General features: G+C 39.1%; 3 protein-coding genes across 3 annotated transcripts in view; 1 reads left to right on the plus strand and 2 right to left on the minus strand.

Annotated features, from left to right (window-relative positions):
* Window positions 1-802: 802 nt before the first annotated feature.
* On the minus strand, window positions 803-4,415 carry LOC118326489 (NADPH oxidase organizer 1-like). The gene is made up of 8 exons (XM_035659495.1): window positions 4,273-4,415; window positions 4,071-4,151; window positions 3,878-3,950; window positions 3,533-3,716; window positions 3,237-3,445; window positions 3,021-3,128; window positions 2,572-2,689; window positions 803-2,309 (listed from the first exon to the last, which is right to left on the minus strand). The coding sequence occupies exons 1-8, from the start codon at window positions 4,345-4,347 to the stop codon at window positions 1,673-1,675; spliced, it is 1,485 nt and encodes a 494-aa protein (XP_035515388.1). The 5' UTR covers window positions 4,348-4,415; the 3' UTR covers window positions 803-1,672.
* An 8,741-nt stretch (window positions 4,416-13,156) lies between these two features.
* LOC118326753 (glucose-induced degradation protein 4 homolog) lies at window positions 13,157-17,864 on the minus strand. The gene is made up of 6 exons (XM_035659818.1): window positions 17,489-17,864; window positions 17,038-17,097; window positions 16,368-16,475; window positions 16,183-16,284; window positions 15,955-16,085; window positions 13,157-14,201 (listed from the first exon to the last, which is right to left on the minus strand). The coding sequence occupies exons 1-6, from the start codon at window positions 17,678-17,680 to the stop codon at window positions 14,138-14,140; spliced, it is 657 nt and encodes a 218-aa protein (XP_035515711.1). The 5' UTR covers window positions 17,681-17,864; the 3' UTR covers window positions 13,157-14,137.
* Window positions 17,865-17,910: 46 nt separating this feature from the next.
* atpaf2 (ATP synthase mitochondrial F1 complex assembly factor 2) overlaps window positions 17,911-20,822 on the plus strand; it is a 4,232-nt gene continuing 1,320 nt past the window's right edge. The window contains exons 1-7 of the mRNA XM_035659729.1: window positions 17,911-18,443; window positions 18,535-18,579; window positions 18,716-18,864; window positions 19,321-19,418; window positions 19,883-19,963; window positions 20,101-20,213; window positions 20,439-20,554. Of these exons, the coding sequence (XP_035515622.1) occupies window positions 18,329-18,443; window positions 18,535-18,579; window positions 18,716-18,864; window positions 19,321-19,418; window positions 19,883-19,963; window positions 20,101-20,213; window positions 20,439-20,554 (717 nt within the window). The 5' untranslated portion in view covers window positions 17,911-18,328. The remainder of the gene's footprint in view (window positions 18,444-18,534; window positions 18,580-18,715; window positions 18,865-19,320; window positions 19,419-19,882; window positions 19,964-20,100; window positions 20,214-20,438; window positions 20,555-20,822) is intronic.

The following is a 20,822-nucleotide window of genomic DNA, read 5'->3' on the forward strand; positions in this document are numbered from 1 at the left end:
TCACAGACATTCAGTCTGTTGACGTACAATTTCCATTACGAGAAACTATTTACATACAGTACATGAGCTAGTAAAATATAGTAAAGCATTGAGCTGATATAGCAAATAAATGGTACATAATAATTCAGTGATAATATTCTATCTTTTCCATTTATCATCAGTAATCATTGCACTGATTTCTGTGTTAAAAACAGTTGCAAAGACAAAAGAGGAATACATAAAATACAGTTCAGTGTAAATATCTTACCTCTTTAACTCCAACAATATACTTAAATTTCCCTTTAAGTGGCTTAAAAGCTAGAAAAAAAACATTTTGTACTACTGTGTGAAAATGTCACATACATTTTCTTGTACCTGCTCGCTTCACTGAAGCTACATTATTCTTTTACTGAATGAAATATTCAAACCTGATGATGCCATGCTCCATTTGATCAAATGGAACAACTTTTGACATCCTCTTGTGGACTTAATTTATCTTTTAAAGCTGCTATCTCTTCAATCGTTTGTATAACAGAAATATTAACAATGCTGCATGAAACACATTTGACTGACAGGCCCAATGGAAAAATCTGGAGATCTTCAATCCATATCAGGAGTGTCAACATACTAGGGTGCATTTTCCTGTTACCATAGTATCACATTTTATAGAAACTTCAGACATTTGTAAAGACATGATTGGGCCACTATCTCTGCATGGCCTCTGAACTTAGAAATAACTGAAAGGTTATACCTAAATACATACTCTTCTCTTCTATATTCATTAAACACTCAGAGACATTGCGCTACTTTGGTGCAAATTTGATTTTATTGACCTTTTTTCAATCTATAGGTGAACTCTTATTACGTTATTATTCATACATGAATAACATATTCATAGAAAAACCACAAGAAAACAAAAGAAAAAAGAAAAAACAAGGCAATAAAAAACCTGTTGTGACATCATACTTGTCTACCTTCTGAACGCTTCTTTACCACACTCGGATCCACACCTATCAGATCTCAATGCTTTGTTCTGGCAGTTGTTCAAAAGGCATTCTCACAGACATTCAATTTCCATTACGAGAAACTATTTACATACAGTACATGAGCTAGTAAAATATAGTAAAGCATTGAGCTGATATAGCAAAAAAATGGTACATAATAATTCAGTGATAATATTCTATCTTTTCCATCATCATCAGTAATCATTGCACTGATTTCTATGTGTTAAAAACTGTGGCAAAGAGGAAACAGGAATACATAAAATACAGTTCAGTGCAAATATTTAACCTCTTCAACTCCAACAATACACTTAAATTTCACTTTAAATGACTTAAAAGCTAGAAAAAAAACATTATGTACTACTGTGTGAAAATGTCACATACATTTTCTTGTACCTGCTCGCTTCACTGAAGCTACATTATTCTTTTACTGAATGAAATATTCAAACCTGATGATGCCATGCTCCATTTGATCAAATGGAACAACTTTTGACATCCTCTTGTGGACTTAATTTATCTTTTAAAACTGCTATCTCTTCAATCATTTGTATAACAGAAATATTAACAATGCTGCATAAAACACATTTTACTGACAGACCCAATGGAAAGATCTGTGGAGTTGAACAAGTTAAATATTTGACATACATACTAAATCAAAAATATAGCAAGTTCTGTAGTATGATTAAGAATCCCTAGCGGCTGTGGTAGGACTCTGGCTGAATCTGAAGTCGGGCCTTGGTGGCCAGGGCTGCCTTGCGGGTCATGGTGGTGCAGCGGGTCAGGATCTCCTCGGTTTTAGGTCTAGTTGGTACCCTGGGAGTGACTGAGGCCGTCTCACTGCCCCTGGATGTGACAGACTCAGAACTTGTGTCGGAGCCGCGGCGGTCTGAGAGGCTGAGATCGGGGCTGCTGCTCCCATTGCCGCTGACATTAGGCTGTGCTTCCTCTTTCAAACTTGAGGATGATTCACCGCTTGAGGAGAGGCTGGAGAAGGTGCTTGCGTTGCTTGTGTTGCTCATGCTGCGTGTACGGCTGTCTGACGCTGAGGCCTCCCTCTCTGCCTGTGTTTGTGACCAGGTCTCAGAGAGAACATCCAGAGATCGGGCTTTGTGGAGACGCCCAGGCACACCTCTGGACGGACCTACAGAATCCCGTCGTGGGCTGTTTTCTTCGCCGATGCTGCGTTGATAAGGAGCCTGAGGTTCGCTGCTGGTTGCCAGGTTCAGAGTGGAGCTATGCAACTTTATCTGCAGGCTGTAAAGGCCTGCCCGGGGGTTGTTGTATGGTTGCAGGTACATGGAGGGGATGTAACCTCCTTTACCATTGAATCTGAAGAGAGGATTACAAGTAAAAGGGAATTTATTTCAGCCTGTTAATTATAATTTAACACGGTAAAATACATGATTAAGTTTAGGAAATTATTTGACATCTAGTCTTATTGAGAAATTATTTGACCTGCATTACTTTATTTTAACTACCTTTTTAACCTCTCTAGATTTGATGTGAGGTGATTGGATTCTGTTTTACTGTGTTCTTATATCCCGTAGTAATCTATTAGTTTGCAGCGCAGACAGTAAAGATTAGGTTATACCTGATGAGCCACCAGCCATTGTCAGACTTCCTCAGCACCTCAACCACAGAGCCAATGGGCACAGACACTTCATCATCCTTCTTAGTCGTGTAACTCCTCACAGCACAGTACAGGGTACCTGAAGGTCACACAAAAACAAGCTCAAACCACAAAGCTGGCACTGCTGTACAAAATTTCACAATTGACACAGATTGTCTTTTTAAAAGCAGAGTGCAGAGTTTTAGTGAAAGAGAATAAATGCACTTAACATCTAATGGTTAAAGAGCGCTCCCTGGTGTGGGTTCTTTTGAACTAGGCTTCAAAACAATATGCTAAGAATGTGCATCTGGTATGAATTGATGGGCACGATTGATGCCAGTATGTAATAAAGCTGGTCGAATGAGTTCAGATCAAGTGTGTCCTCTATGTGCACTCTCAAATTTAACTGCAACTAAAAGCATATAACTCACCTCCTAGCTGGAATCCAGCATCGTCATCTTCCTCTCCTTCACATAATTCCAGGTAGGGAGCAGGAAACCAAGCCAAACGCTTTTCCTCATTCTCCACCAGCCACCAACCTGGAGAGCAGATCAAACATATACCTTCAGCACAACAGAAGTGAGTGTGAATGGTAGCTCAGGGTTCAGAGGTGAAATAAAACGCTGCGTGGAGGCTACAGCACTGACCTGCAGGGTCTTTGATCAGGACATCCAGTTTCTCGTCCACATCGACCTTAAACGGACGATTCTTGGCATCCTTTGTCTCATAAGCATCCACGCAGCGGTAGGTCTGGCTGACAAACGGGTGGGTGACACCGCCTGCATGCTGACGAGACACACCACCCCCTCCTCCACCGGAGCCATCGGGCAGATCATCAGACATCAGGATCATGATGCTGCGTGAGAGAGAAGCTATGTTGAAGACAACACTCCTATCAAATTTCTCACATAATTTGGAGTTAACAGTGACGTGGCAAACCTACCTGTTTTTGGTGAAGTCTGACTGCAGGTCGTGGTCTTTGGGCATGAAGAACTGTGTGACCTCTGAGCTCTGAGTCACAGTTTGATCGCACTTCAACAGTTTGTCGCAGTAGCTCTCCAGGAACCTCATGCGTTGGACAGAACGCTTGGATCCTTTCTGCTGGAGGCTGCTCTTTCTGGCCTCCCCTGGAATGAAGAAGGAGGATGAGCATAAGAAATCTATTTGTGAAATATATAGTTTTTTATTATTAATAATATTATTATTATTATTATTATTATATTACTGGCTGCTTTTAGTGGAGCATTTAACTCCAATCAGGTGTAACATACAGTTAAAATAATCTTACCTCTAAATTTGGGGATCACTCTGTCGTTCTTCCGGAAAGGGTTCATGTGAGGGAACCTCTTTTTCAGCTGCCTCTGTTTGAAAAAAAAGAAAAAGAAAATATATTATGTTTTTTTTTATTAATAGTTACTGCAGTGTAAACAGCTCACTGAGTTCTCAATGTGTTTTTTGGGGTGCGGGGGGTTTGCACTCACATGAAATTTCTTGAAATTCTGGAAAGACCTGTAGATGATCACCTCAGTCTCATCAGACCATAACACAGATATCATGAACATCTGTGGAGAGAGAGATAAAAGAGAAAAAATACACGATCAAAGACCAATTCTCAAATACAGAAAAGTTATTTAACAATAAAAAAATATTTTAAAAAATTGTTTTAGGTGTTTCTTAACTTACCTTGAGTTTTGGGGAGTCCCGGTGGACAGCTCCAATAATGCGGGCACTGACTACAAAGCGCTGATCAGCGACCATCGTGCGCCTCTTTGTGTCTCAGATCTCTGGATGAATAGCTGCTGTGTTGACCTTCAGTCTCCGGCTGACCTGCCTCTGCTGCTCTGCCAGCTCCGGGAGTCTGCTGAGGTTATTATACGTTCCTCATCACCGGGGGGGGGAGGGGGGAGGGGAGGAGTCGTGGGTGAAAAGCACCTGAGTTTTGGAGAAACTGCGCATATGCATAGGCGTGGACAGCAGCAGCGCGATCACAGGTGTGGTCGGATCCACCCTCCTGTGACTCCTCATACATGTGGCAATCAAAACAAGCTCAAAAAAGGCCTTTATACATGAAGGGCTTTCCATTTAATTGCTGATAATGGAGCCTGGAAATAAGTAAGAAGACACATTTTGTTGTGTTGTATCTGTTAATAATTGGATGACACAATATAAAATATAATATAATATAATAATGTAATATATATAATATAATAATAAAATATGCTACATTTCTTCCCTATCCATCCCTATAGTCAAGATATATATAGGGAGAGCCTCGATGTCATCTTCATGGTCTTCCTGAAACAGTTCCCAGTCAGTTGTCCTTTAATATTCCATCATCCATTGCTGCACACTTCTGATGGTGATAGACTGTCTCCTCCTAACAACAGGCTTGTATGTAGGAGTAAGCGGTATCAGACAGTGGGCTGATACTACCATTGGCATAGGGCAGATCCAAGATCTTACCCCCTCTGGTTGCAGGTCATGTACTACTTGGTGAAGTTGTTGAGAATAAGTTATGGTAATATAATAATTCTGTATTATTAAATCTGTACTATAAATGCCAAAGCAAACTATCAATGCATTTAAAGGAAGAGTTAGACATTTAGGAAAATAGTAATTCACCTGAACCACTGTCATATTTATATGCTAACTATTAAGCAAACGTGCAGCCAGGAGCTTTGCTAGCTTATCTTAGCGTAGCTTAGCACAGAAACAGGAAGAGAGCCCCCCTATCTTGACTGTGAGGTCAGACAGAAAGTGAATGTATGCCTTGCATCATTTGTGCAAATTTGACTGACATTTGCTTTGTGCATACCAACTGTATTGACATTAGCTGTGAGCTACCCCAGGGTATTCAGTCTTACTAATTGCACTGGTTGCCTAGCAACCTCACAAAGACAAGATTCCAGGAAGTTACTGCTCCTTGCCAAGAAGATGTCCAGCCCATAACCCTGCCTAAAACCGCATGCGTCATTTTTACACTTATAAGATATAGCATGTTAACTAGTTTATTTTTTATTAATTTTGGACTGACAGAGCCAGGTTAACTGTTTCCTCTGTTTCCAGTCTGTATGCTAAGCTAAGCTAACAGTCTACTGGCTGTAGCTTCATATGTAGCAGACACACCTGAGAGTGGTATTGATTTTCTCATGTAACTCTCGGAATTTCCCAAGATGTGGACAATTGCTTTAATATCAGCTGATCCATGGTCGGGTATATTTCTCAGTCGTAAACAGAGTAATTTCTGAAGATAGATAGATAGATAGATAAGATAAGATAAGATAATTCCTTTATTTATCCCCCCCTAAGGAGAAATTCATTTTGACACAGCAGCAATAGGGCAAAGCAGCGCAAAAAACAGAAAACAAAGAATACAAACGACATATCACAGTAAAATATTGGCTACTATTATCTAATATTAGAAGATATAAAAAACTATATAATTTAAAGTACATAACCTATTTGCTTGTTCAATAGGACATGGAGCTCCAAAAATGAGCCAGAAATTAAACTTGGCTTAAACTAAAAAACTAACAACTAAAACTAAAAAACGTAACTAAAAAACAAAAGCTAAAAACAAACTAAAACTACTAAACTAGTACTAGACAGTGGAAATTAAATAGTAATAGTGCAAGAAGGTTTGTGCTAGTTGTACGGGTAGGAGTTCCTAAACCAGTCTTTATCTGCTGGGGTACAAATGAGCCTCCAGACAAAAAGCAATATAAAATGCAATATAAAAAATCTATGAAATGTATGAATGAAATGAAGCAAACAAAAATGCTGTCATTTTATCAAGAATATGACATATATAAATATGTCACCTGCTCCACTCCTGTCTTCCTCAATCGTTTCCTGGTATCTCCTGCATCCTCAACCCCATAATTAAACCTTTTTTGCACGTGCAAGCACTTCACACTTGTCATCTGGCAGCAATATCCCTTATCAGGAACTAGTGTGGAGAGCTGTGTGTCTGTGTGTGTGTCTGTTGACCAAATAGGTAAGGGCTGTACACGTGCGTGTTTGGGGGGAGCAGGTGTTTCTTCAAAGTGAGGATTGCATGGGTCGGAGGGGGTTATCCCGACCACTCATCGGATGGACGTGGGTGTGGAGTCCTTGTCTGAAGTGCTGCCAGCATTTTATCACACACACACACAGCGTTGTGGTGTAAAAGGTCGGGACTGTCCAGCTTTGTGTACGACCTGGGAAGATGTCAACACCTGAGTGTAAAGCCACATGAGGTTTCCCACAGTGAGCACGAGGACCATGACTCTGACTTTTTTGGGCATCTGTTGATGACACAAGGGAAGGTACAGAGAGAAATACATCATGTGTACTGCACGTGGACATGCAACACATTCAGACCCAAAACGCATTCGTGCCAAAGTCATTCACCCGATCACACAATAACTAACTCACACATTCTCACAAAGCATATTGCGATAGCACTTAAAAAAAGAAGTAAATTAGGTAAGTGGAAATGCATGGGCTTTATGGCATAAGTACATTCATGGGACATTGTAATTATCTTTTTAAACACATGTAGGTCAAGTTTTGGTGAATAAGGAAAGTTATTAATTTGAGTAATGAATTGTAATTCATTCTGAAGAAAGAAAAAGAAGAAGTAACAGCGATGTGGCCTCAGAACAATGAACAATGGTTGAGAAGTTGATGTGGAAACAGACTTTATTTCCCAACAATGCAGCCATGGTACTTGTGCTTGTCTCATCATTTTTCATTGATTAGAAACATTTAATTGGTCCCACAAAAAGCCATGACTGCAACAAAACTGTCCTACAACAGCTAAAAATAACATACAACATTGGTATATGTATTTATACAAGGACATTTACCTGTCTGTGAAGGCCTGTAGATGTCAGATTTCCTTATATGTTTGTTCAGAGGTCCTTTGTCTTCTGTTATCCTTCTGTCAGAAGACTTATAAAAAAAATGATTTGTAGGCTCATAGACAATAACATTTCTGTGAGGATCGGTCAGAGTTTAGCTATGCATTTAATTTCTGTTTGCCAATAATTTTGAAGGTGGAATTAAAAGCTCCTGTGACAAAGACCTTCCTTCCAGTATAAAAAAAGTTCACCAGAACTTTCCACATAGAACCACACAGCATCATTGTGTTTGGACTGGATTCACAATCGCTTCTTTGTTTGACTAGCTTAGAAACTGACAATGGAAATATCAGAGAAATTGTCCAGGTGCAAAGCTTTCATTTCCCTCTATCTCTACTGAACATTTACAGGAATATGAGTGTCACCATCTGTCAAAATTCACTGGCTGAAAACACAAAAATTGCACATATTACTGACAGACTCTTTTCCGTCTTCATGAGTGTGAATATACAGTCTATAATTTAATCTTATATATTAGGTGTCCCATTTTATTTAAAAGTGACTCGAATTACAAATGATAAGGAAGCAAAAATGTCCTAGTTATTAAGTAATTTGATTTGTGTGTTTAATCATACGTAGAAGCAGTAGGTGTGTGTGCTTTGCCGTGTTAGATGAGCAAAACACGAATAGGAAAACAAACCTTGGCTAACCACACAGGTGAGGACGTGACATGAAGCATGTAGTAAATGGCTTTTAGCACGGCCCCTGACAAACAACAAAAAGCAGTAAATGGTGAAGGTGTAAGATAGTCAATGGACCTTCAGAAGAAGAATAAGAAGAATAAGAAGAAGATAAACTTTATTGATCCCCTAGGGGGAAATTGTTTCAGGAGGACACTGATGGTCTTACACATACCGTATGAAGACAGATATTTCAGTAGTAGTAGTATGCTTAAAAAAATAAGATTCTGGGTTTAATATGATTAGACAATCTGTGATAAAATATACAAATCTAAATACAAATATAACTGTAAACACTAAAACATAATCAGTTTATTGCCTCTAGCCATGTGTGTTATCCAAATGAAAGATTTCTGCCATTATAAAAGTGTTATTGAGCCCATAAAACATTGATTTAAAGGTCTATGACAACAAAGCTTTAGATGTGAACGTGACACTAAACAGAAATGCTGCACTTGTAAAAGCTTTTAATTGATGCCGTATTAAAAAAGTATTTGGTAAACACGCATTTTTTATAGGCTTGTCCTTCTTGAAGACGTGGCTGAAGGTTGTCCACAAGCCTGTGCAGAAGAAGGTGGAGTCAGTAGATAAGGGTGCAAAGCTACTGAGTTTATAAACAGTTGTTATCAGAGACGGAAGCTGTGCAGTGCTACAAAGCAGTGACTGTAATTTAATTGTCATTGCCCGTAAATCTAATGCTTGGTTCCAAGATATACACACTTACAAAAACACCCAGGTTGTACCTGATACACCCTGAGTCACCCAAAATATAATCCTGCAATACTTAAATTACCCTTGTGAGTTACAGTTCCTGTAAAGGCTCAATCTTTTGTTTAATTGTTTAATTTTTATTAACTATTTGTCACCTTTCTATCCTCTGGTACAATAGGATACATAGGGGATGACATAGTTAAGGTACATGCTGTTCTGTAAAGCCATTTTTAGGGGTTGTGTAAGCTGTCACATGTTTTTGTGTGTGACAACCTTTAACATTATGAGCTATAAATCATACTCATCCATCACTGACTACACCTTTAATTTATTAAGACAAAGCACAGACTTAACAAACCAGAACTAGCTCTAACCTGTTTGTCCTGACAAATGTGCCATCGCTGCCAACATTTTATACATTCAGTTGGGTTTGGTGAGCAAGTGAAAGGTTGCTGATCTTTGTGACCCCTTCTTAAAATGTATAGATATTTTTCCTCTATTTGAAATAAGTGTTTCATTGACATGTTGTTGTAAAGAAAGCATGATGTCACAAGTAAGGCATTGATATCTTCCAAATATTTGGTTTCGGTGACTGAAATGGGTCCCAGTTGAGTATCAACTTGAAATCATATAACATACATGCATGATGATCCTAAAATGGTGCTAAAACAATACACTTATTTTTTTATTTTTTTAGATTTAGTGAATATCTTTCCGTGTGTGCTGTTGCATGCAGCCCTGGTTCTGTAAATACAAAACAAACAAAGTGGACTGGACTGAGACACAAAACTTACCAAATTTCATGGCATTCCAATCAATATTTGTCGAAAGATTTCACCACAAATGTCAACCTTGTGATGGCGCGAGAGGAAAAGTCAGAGTATCACAAAGTCATTACAATTCATTGTCTGGGAACAAACTTTCATAGCAATCCATCCATTATAATAGCACCATCAGTAACAATATATGGAATAAGCAATAAACACTGTAAAACATAGCAATAAATAAAAATGAAAGACAAAACAATGAAAGGTGAGTAAAATGTTAGATAGAAGGATCACATGAAGGCCAGACTATAAAAAAGAGACTTAGTGGCAGAATTAGCCATCGGGATCTCCTCTGGCAGGTTGTTCCGCAGCTTGGGGACCCTGATTGCAATCACTTTCGTTTTTTTATCTGGTTATGGGAATCTAGTAGTTATGACATTTCTGGCAAGGAAGCAGCAGTATCCGTGCCAACATTAACACTATTTGAAGCCAGAATATTAACTGTCACAACTGTGGTTGTGTCACATACATATTTCATGTCTTAGATGGTGCAAAAGATAATCTATTGTACTGCAACCGAAAATAGGCACAGGCACAAAGGCATACAGTGTCATTTGCAGTTATGTGACTGTCTACAGATGGAATGTTGGACTAATTATTACATGCTAATTAACAGGATAAGGGCATACGGTCTCATAGTGTTCCTTTTGACCTCTTTTATATAACTGTGCAGGTTTTGGCTAATGTACCTGCTGTTTCCTAACAGATGATTTGACTTATTTAAAGGTCCAGTGTGTAACATTTAGTGTTTATTGGCAGAAATTAGTTAAACAGTGTAGAGGCAAACCTGACAAGTGTAGTTAGAGGATAAACCCTTTTCACAAATAAACATATTATAACACTATTATAATAACATATTGTATTTCATCTGCTGCTTCAAACAGGCTATACTGTACTTTCCCACTAAATTTCTCACCCGTCTATAAATGTTGTCCTGTTTATTTAAAGTTATTTAAAGTTCGACTTTCATACTGTCACTGGAAATTCCACATTCCTTCTAGACAGCTGTATAATTATCAGTCAGTCAACTGTAACTGACCCACATTTATTCCATTACAATTTATGTCACATCATATTAGGATAAAGTTCTACACCTGCAGCAGCCTTTTGTTTTTGACATTATTCTTTCTTTGTTTCTTTCTTTCTGCAGAGCAGTTGTAAAACCAGTGGTGAAATATAATTACTCAAGTTTTGTACTTATCTATAAATTCACGGTACTTTTACTTTAGTATTTCCATTTTATGCAATCTTATACTTTTGCTCCACTAAATCTCAGAGGCAAATATTAAAAAAGGATTTTAGTTAACTGAAATAAAAAAGACTTTAGAAAAAAAAATAACTCAAACTACACTGTGTACTTAGAAACTAACAAATAAAATAAGAATATACAGGAAAAAAGTTTTTTTGTCAATTTCTTGGCAGGCATTGGTGCGTATGTTTATTGAGACTGGATTGTATAAAACTGTAAGTCAATGTGTTTGTATTGTAATACTTATTCTGAACTGAATCTTGCCTAAATCTTTATAATAATACTGAAAGGAAACTAAATATTTTTAAACAAATAAAAACCCACTCTGGAAACAAACTGAAACTAACATGAAACTAAAAATTAAAAGCTATAACTCTGACTGATACCATACCAAAATATTAGTATTGCTAGGCTGCTGCCAAGTCAGCTTTAATAGCTTTTATCTGCAACCCTGTCGACATTATTATTCCCAGGTGCACCTGCTTTTCACCACAGTCTTACTCTGACTTAGAAAGTTAAGCCAAGTCAAACAATAGGGCCAAACCTGACAAGTTTAGTCTGAGATTTCGTGGCCACTGTATTGTACCGAGTATTAAACCTCCACTGAAATGTAGAGCAAAGATACACACAAGTTACACACTCTGCAGTCTAGCACTTGACTATGAAACTACAAAAAGAGGGAAAAATCTGGAGTAGATAGGCCTGTGGAAAATTTCAAAAGCAGAAGAGCAAGAAATTCAGGCTTGTTTTTAGCTCAGCTAGGAGAAGAAGAAGCATGGTGCAATAGATAGCAATGCTGGCTGAAATATCTATACAAGCATATGGATTACTGTTGTATTCAGTACAGATATCCATAGTGCCTGGAGGGTGAATCCAAACAACTATGATGATCCCCTGACCTTTCCTCTAGCACTATCATTAAGTCAAAGTTTTCACTTATTCAGCCAAATATCTCAACATCTACTGGATGGATTGGCACTAAAGGACTTTGGTGATCACTTGACTTTTCCTCTAGCACCACCATGAGGTTCACAATAGCAGTTTTGAGTGACTGTGTCAGCATGGATGGATTACCATAAAGTCTGCAACACGTTCACCCCACCCCAACAGCATTAGTAATAGCTCTAAGCAAATTAAGAAACTAAGTAGAACCTCACAAGGCTCTTTTATGGCTGTAGACTTATATTATTTATTAGTTGTTTTGTCCACTGGGGTTTGTTAAGTGTCCAACATTTCCATACTGCTACATCCACTATAATTCTGCTACAGTGATGCTGCAAGCTATATTTGCACATTCCTAGTTGTTGCAAAAAGATTTAATAACAGTAAGAATTCTAATTATTTTTGTCTATCAACACAGTACCTTTAAGCTTTGTTGGTGCATGCTTCTTATGCAATTTGCAACAGCTGTCCTAATGTCAGCTCATCATGCTAAAAACACCAGAAGACTGTATGAAATGTTTAAACACACCAGAGGGCAGTGCAGTGTAAGAAGTGACTATTCAAATATCAGCCAAATATCAGCATTAGGACTCATCTTACAGCATGCAAATACACTATCAAGATAATAAATTGGGGAATTTTTTTAAATCAGTGTTGACAAATACTTTATATTTTTAACTGTATTTAGTATTTAAAATGAGTAAATAACTTGAAAATGAAAGTGAGATGTGGTATGAAAATATTATAAACATAATGTGGTATATTGGTCAAACAAGCAAGACACAGTGAAGGGTGTTTTGATATGATTTTTTTAAAATCCAAAATCCATTCTTTACAGTCACACCATCAATCAAATCCAGGCTTCTTCTTAAACAAACACACTTCTGATCTGTTATAATACAACTCTGATAAGCTTTAGAAACATGGCACCATCACATGGGAAGGAACATGATTAGGGAGTGTTTTCATAGGCAATTTAACAAAAATATTTCCTTTAATGAAGATAGATTCTTTTTTTTCATATACTATAAGGATAGAATAAAATTCTGTCTCTGAAAACTGAAGGTTTTATGTTTGGAGAGTGCTATGTTGAAAGTGTTGCATAGTCGTGGAGACATAAATGTAGGGGTAGTGGGGATCTTTAAAATGACACAAGGGAGTAAAAAACTCTTTGTTTAATGCAGAGTGCAGGGTAAAAATACTCTTTTTTAATACTTTTATGTGATTGTTTTGCTCTAAACCCCCCCCCCCCNNCCCCCCCCACACACACACACAGTCAAAACCCTTAAAAACTAGTCAAAAAGCTTGACCTGCAACTTGATGCTTATGTACTAGGGCACGTGAGTGTAAAAAATGCTGACTGCAAGCATTAGTAACATAAAGTCTATCTTTGTGCAAATGTAACTCAATAGAACAAGATCCACAGCAATCCCATGTGATAATCTCCCAAGCAATCGTATGAACACAGGGGGAAAGCTCGTTTTGTGTGTCACTCACATTGCAGCCTTTAAAAAGTGCCACTCTGCATCCATCATTTAGAGTAAAATAACAAAATATCCTCTTGGCGGGCAAACAAAGAACCAGCTTAGCTTTAAAAAAATACTGTCATTCTAGCTTATGGGCTGATTAAAGCTCCAAACAATCATAAACCCAAACTTCTCTCTCTTTGCTTTTCAGCGCGGACTTGGTGGTTTACTTCTTGAGAGATTGTGTTTATAAGAGCAGACGCCTCAGAGGAATCCTTGTCCAGCTCGCAGTCAATTTTGTTTATACTGCTCACTCACATCGGCAGGATGAAAGCTGGAAACGTTTTCTAGTTGCAAAAACAAGAGGGGGAATTCCCAACTCAGCTTATAAAGTGTCTTGAGATGCAGCGCCAAGCGTTTTTTAAAAACCAGACGTAAAAACAAATGCAGAAAGGGGTACACTATATGAGCCACACCCAGTCTGCTGGTTCTAACTTTACAAGCTCCGGCCAGGGGAGCTGAGCTGCACTCTTTTCCTTTCTTCCTTCTCATCTCATCCATACATACATTCATTTGTCCTACATCCTGTCCACTGGTCAATCAGATGTCCGTCCACTTATTGGGAACACGTAAGAGTTTGCACTTTTCCAAAGCCCAAATTCTCATCCCTAATCGTTCTCCTTTTCCTCCTCAGTAGCATCCGCAGACCTCTGCTTTGCTTTAAGTCTCTGTCCATCAAAAAAAAAAAGATCCACGATGCCGACCACTGTCACCGGAACTCATAGATGGCTGCACTGTGCTCAGGAACGTGGGTGAGGTTTAGAGACTGGTACCTGTAGTATAGCAACACAGTGTAGGTTAGAATATGTATGTGTGTTAGAAGGACATGCCATATGTTAAATTGAATAAAAAGGTGCACAGGGCAGCCTTGTCTTTTATTAATTGCATGTAATCACAAGCTCCCTAGTTAATATAATATATGAAAAAGCATGTACATGATCATAGGCATGTTTGCATTCATTGAGGCTTTCAGGCTGCATGACGTTGCTGTCCTGTAAAAACCATGTATCTCCAAAACATTCACTTTTCATGAGATAAAATAACGCTCCATTCAGATAATCTAAATCAGATAATAAAGGGTTTTAAGTGGTTTATTTAGATGCCATTTTTTCTGCAATCAATGTATTTACTATTTAAGATATTTACATTCAGCCATTCCCCCCTCAGATTAGTTTTCATTGTTAGTGGCGGAGTCCGCCATTCCATTTAATCTGCGACATAAAATCCAGGTTCATTTTATCTAATTGATATCAGCTTCACTGTTTACTGCGCTATTCAGACCACATTAGGGCTGAATTAAGTTGCTGCTAATGCAAATGTAGCATCCTGCTGCCACTGCTTCAAATTAAAAGTATTCAACTGGTGAAACATGGGGTGGCTTTTATTGTGAAGAAGCTACTAGAAACAGAATGTATTTGTGGTTAGCAGAGGTTAGCACTGACCACAATTTATTCACAATCATTTTAAGCATTGAAACAGCATGAAATCAGATTGCAGTTGCTCATAGCATGTATTAAAATATGAGAGTTTGTTTGACTGCACAATAAACACATAAACCAGCTGCTCTTCTGTTGTATTACTGTAGCTGGATGAGTGCTTGCTGTAGTATACTGTATACTGTGTCCAGTCCAGTTTGTCAAAAACAAACCCAAAATCAAAGGGTTCCCTAGAATAAAAAGGTGGGTGCTGACATCTGAAAGCCAGTAGGTAATTATACTTGAGAAACAAGATGAATTGAGGGCAACGCACAGTTTGGACTGATGATCATGTTCTGCTTTTTCTTCATGTGTGGTTTGCACACCAGAGGTGGTAAAAGGCAGTGCATAGAGTCAATCCGACAAACAAGTTACACGTAACCACAAGTAATTTATGTTGCAGTTAATACCGTTTTCTTTCTTCACAACAATGCTAAATGCCATTATCATAGCAAGTATAACAGAATTGTGCTTGTTAATCATTTTCTGCTTTTGAAAAATGGTATAAAGTAGAGAAATTCTACGATCAGAGAGGAAAACAAAACTCCTTGGTTTGGTTAGAGAAGGGGATAAAAAAAAAAAAAACCCTGAATGGAATGAAATCAGAGGGCGTTTGTAACAATAGCAAAACAATTATACGCAAAGGGAGTTGAAGAATGTCAAATAAAATTGAAAAAACTAAAGACAGAGTACAAGAAGCCCACACTTTGCTTATAACCAGGCAGTACGGCCATATAATTCAAATGCAACAAACTGTGGGTTGAAATTTTGTGCTTCATCCATATAAGGTTACACACAGTCTGAGCTGGAGCTGTTTGGAAAAGCCACATTCATCTACTAATCATCTGAGCAGCTCCCATGAAGAATTCAAGAATTAAGGGCACCTTGAGAGAAGCTGCAGAAAGCTGGAAACGTTTTCTGTTATTGACTTTCCCTACACAGATCTTCCAGCTGGTCTGGGATTTGATCCAGCAACCTTTCACTCACGGGTCTGCTAAGTCGTAAAATGACTCAACCTCCCCTCACAGCAACTAGTGTTGTGCAGCGTTACCATTCTGAGCTCCTGTGGTAGTAGTAGCCCTCAATCGTTGCTGTGGATTTCTGGAAGCAGATGTAGTAGAATCCAGCAAAGGAAGCGCCGCTGATGTCTTTGATTGTGTGGTCAGGGACCAGAAACTGCTCCTAAGGGGGGATGGACAGGGTGAGAAATAGCAGCAGCTGCAGTTCAGAGGTGACTTACTACAACATATGGTCAGACTCAATTTAGGCAATACCTTACCTTCCACCTCATGAAGATATAGTCAGAGTTCTTCAGATCCTCATAGTCAAAATCATCCGAGTTGAACGTCTTTGCATACTGGTAGAAGGCCTGGAACTTGCCCTTGACACAAAAAGTCAAAGAATTATTTCACGGCAAAACACTCTGCAGTACAGCACTTGTGTAGACTATGAATGAAAGCTTACCCAGTGCTTACGGTCCACATCCTCATCTGCATCCCATTTCCGGGTGAGAAACGGCCGCTTCCTGCTGATGATCTCTCCGGCGAAGAACGTGGTCAGAGTTGGGTATTCCTGCGAGAGTGAACGCAACGGAGAAACAGTGATGTTTTATTTGCTCTGGTGCAGCCACACAACAAATGTGAAAGAGTGATAGAATGTCACACCCAATGCTAATAGTAAGTCCGTCAGGGTTTTTATTCCAGCACTAATTACAAGGTAGAACTGTTTGCTTTTAATCACTGTAGTCTGACTGTGGCATATTGTAAATTAGAACATACAGATTGTTTTAGTTGTAATATATACTATATATATATATATATATATATATATGTATATAACATAGGCAACAATATTTATAAATAAAGTCATGCTTACTGCACTTTAAACCTTGACATGTTACAATTTACCACTACACGACAATGATCCAGAAAAGGTTTTCTGTCATGTCCTGTGTGTTTTATTCAGGTCAGGTAGCTTTGCTGTGCTCGTATCTGTAGTAGCATACCATGACATCCTCTAGAATGGGAAACCCTGGAGCTAGACTGTACCAGTCTCTTAACAAGGACACACACAGTGAGCAGTGGGCAGACCCAGCTTAAATGATTTATGTTTAATGTTGAATTACTCCACTCACCTCAGTCAGTCCTTTTATCTTCAGGTAGCCGCACAAGTAGGAATCCTCCATGGTGACATGCTTTAAAAGACATCACAGTAAAGAATGTTTACTTCTAATTTACTTCTTCTACATGCGAAGTGAAAATACATGCAAATGCTTTTATTTGCTTATATATCATATCTGCTATACTCAGGCACAGAGCAGCCATAGAAGCCAAACATGATTGAACCTCTATTAAGTTGCATGTTTAATAATAACATCAAATAAAATGTCTCCCTATAATTGAAAAGGGTTGCTAGTAAACAGTCGCAGGCACTGCTACATCCACAGCTAGCTAGGCGAGTTACTCAACCACAGGCCAGCGCTCATTGATTTTCCAGCTGTCAATCATCACACCTCCCGTTTGACAGATCACCAAATGCCCCTGACAGCTCGCCTGAATAGAGAAATATCCGCTCCACAGTCCCACCTGCAAAACAACCTCCACGTCGTAAGAGTTCCCTTTGCTCTTCTGGTGGCCCCGGAACCTGGAGCCGCTGTACAACAGCGAGGTGACAACGCCAGGCTGCTGGGTGTTTATCGGAGGCGGCGGGATAAGCGAGGCCGAGGATGCGAAGGCCGCGGCAGGGGAGTCGCTGAGGTATCCAGCGGGGACAGGCATGGCTCCCGCTTCGCTGGCTGGGCACCGACCGCGGGCAATTGCCGTCTGGGCGATAGACTCTGTCGGCGTCTTAGAAGAGGTGGGGGAGGACTAAAGACGTCCACCAACATTCAATTCCCCCCCGATTCCTCCACAGTTTCGTTTACCGGGCACCAAGCTCCCAGAAAGTGGAGTGGACTTCGACGCGGCGCTGTAGCAGAATCCGCCCTTCTCATTGGTCAACGGAGTTCACCTCGCTAAGAACTTCAACGCTGATTGGTTGGACTTGCGGAAGGCTTTAGGGGAATAGTTGGGTGTAGTTTGTTCCTGTTATGTAAGGGTGCGTAGAAGCGCTTTAAAAACTACATTTCCCGACTATGAAAAGTATTTGCGACGCTAGCTGTCAAGCACAGAAGGTCACACGCGTGCTTTTGAACGCAGGAGCTTGTATGGAAGAAATGTGCGGCAGTAAATAGAGACATAGCGACTTTATACACTTACCCCGTAGAAACGAGTGTACACAAGAACTGATGCTAATGCACCTCCAAAGAAATGCTCCATCTTTTTAACTGAGTGCGGTGAGAAACAGGTAGCCGAGCAAAAAGTGGTAGCTAGCATTTGAGCTAGCTTTTCTTCAAAACATTACATCTTCACATCTTCACTGCCGCTATGTTTAGGAGCCTTGTTAGACTCCAGAGACACTTTGGAAATCCCCTTCTCAGTAACGTGTGCCCAAGAAGTCCGCAGTGTCCGCTTGCTTTGAAATACTCCACGGCCACAGCAGGTACGATAGATGGTGTAACTCCTTGCTGCGGCATTATGTATAACTTTACCTTGCAGTGCGAGTGTTGACTGATGTTTTCTGTCGTTTCCAGAAAAAAAAAGATTTTATCAAGATGTCAGTATATCCCAAGGTGAAGGTAAGTCCGAATATGGTGTCTCTCCTGGCTTCCTTAAGGGCTTTTAAGGTTATGATATAGATATATTAACTAGCTGTTCATTCTCCTTATTTCTGTCATTCTGCTTTATGAATATTTTTTTTCATTTCTCATGTAGGTGGTTTGTATGAGGTAAACCTAGACAAAAGGAAACTCAAAACTCCTGGAGGGAAGCTGTTCACAGTACCAAATGAAGCCATGGCTATGGCCGTGGCAACCGAGTGGGATGCTCAAAGGGACGCACTCAAGTTCTACACTATGCACCTGGTACGCCTTTGTGTTTAAAGCAGACTTTTCTTATCCTTGTAGTCAGCCCCAATTTAGGGTTGCTTGATATGTAGATGAGATCCTTCGAGAATTTTTAAAATAGCTATATGTTTTTTTATGTGTTCTAAATTACATATAATAATACATTTGAACATCCCTGTATGCTAATTCACATGACAAACTTGACAGGTCCTCTTGTGGGATGTTGGTAAGAATTTGAGAGGGGGAATCTAGGTTGTGGTTTCCAAAAAATTATGAGAAACCCCGATTTATTCTATGTATGTGAGACAGAAAGAAATATATAGGTTATGCTATGAGCAGCTGCGACCCAGAACCTCCATTGAGACAGGATCGTTTACTCCAAAACTAACTGCGAAGTTAGTTCTGAATCTTTTTATGCCACTAACGAATAATGTAACTGACTGAAATAGTAATGTTGGTGCACTCTTCTTGCAGACTACACTGTGCAACACAGCTCTGGACAATCCCACCCAACGTACCAAGGACCAAATGATCAGTGCTGCCCTGAAGTTCCTAGAGACTGATACTGTCTGGTATAATACTTATTGACTTGAGCCTTTTATCAAATTAAGTATTTTCAAAACATGCCATGAATAACAACAATAATTCAGTGTTTTGTACATTCATATACCAAATATAACCACCATTTACAAATCAGTGTGTGTAACAGCAAAAGACAGAGGTCAACATAATGACCAAGTAGATATTAAATGTGCATATTCTCAATGTAATGATGTCCTTTTAATGAAAAACTCTAGTTTGTAAAAGACGTGAGAAATTCAACACAATGACAACAACAATAGGATAAAATTAACTGATTATTGTCACATAATTGTGGCTGATGGCTGCAGGTACTGTCCTGCATTTGGGGTGTTGACTTAGAGTTTAAATGTTGTTGGTTATTTGCAGAGATATGTAGGTGTTTTTTGTACATTGTTATTAGTAAGTTCTTTGCAGTTGTTGCTTTAACTGTTAACGGTGTTGATTATCTGTTTAGTTACAGAGTAGAGGAGCCTCATGGTTTGGTTGAGCTACAGAAGAACGAGTGGGACCCTGTGCTGCACTGGATTGAAAACAGGTGACGGAAGCATTAGATTTTGTGAAGGGACATTGGCTGACACTAAAGCCTGCCAAATAGCGATGCAGCCCTTGTAAATTAAGCTTCTGTATTAAGCTCTTTCCTAATTGCCTTGAACTCCTACAACTTATTTGCAGATACAATGTCACTATTGGCTCCTCGTCCAGTATTTTGGGTCCTGAGATCCCAGAGGCAACCAAAGACACGTTCCGGCAACACCTAAAGTCTTACAACTTCTGGTCCCTGACAGGTAAAACAGCGCTTTTAACAGTCATGTGTTAAATGTTAAATGTACAGAAGAGTTTTCATTTTGATTGTGTGGTAACTGTAAACTGTGCAACTGAAAATGAGCAATAGACAAGTGAAGGGAGGTGTGATAGTTGTGATATTTGATCTTGTTGCTTGAGTAAATACTATTGTAAGCTGTAATAGTAGCAGGGCAGAGCTATGCAGTAATATGGTTTCTCCTGCGCAGGGCTTGAGTATGTGATCAACCAGCTGAAGTCTGTGGTGCTGTCGATGGGGTTGATTGACCGACATCTGAGTGTGGAACAGGCTGTGCTGCTCTCTAGACTGGAGGAGGAATACCAGGTAGGAAAGAAGCAGGGAAACAAGAGTTTTTCCATCAACTTGGTATTAATTGGTATCATTAGCATATTTATTTCTTATAATAACCATAAACAAAAGGCCTTTGTCAAGATGTGTGGTGGTCCCTATCTAGTGACATTGTTATTGTTACTTAAAGAAGCATTTCACCCGTGGAAACATTAATCTTTATTGAAAGTGGGTTATATATGTAGTCGAAATGTAACATAAATTTTGAATTTGGTGCCTATTTGACCGAGAAAAGAGTGTTTGT

The sequence above is a fragment of the Morone saxatilis genome, unplaced genomic scaffold (genome assembly GCF_004916995.1).
Source record: "Morone saxatilis isolate NCDOM2014 unplaced genomic scaffold, NCSU_SB_2.0 Contig1, whole genome shotgun sequence".
In the NCBI taxonomy this organism is placed as follows: domain Eukaryota; kingdom Metazoa; phylum Chordata; class Actinopteri; family Moronidae; genus Morone; species Morone saxatilis.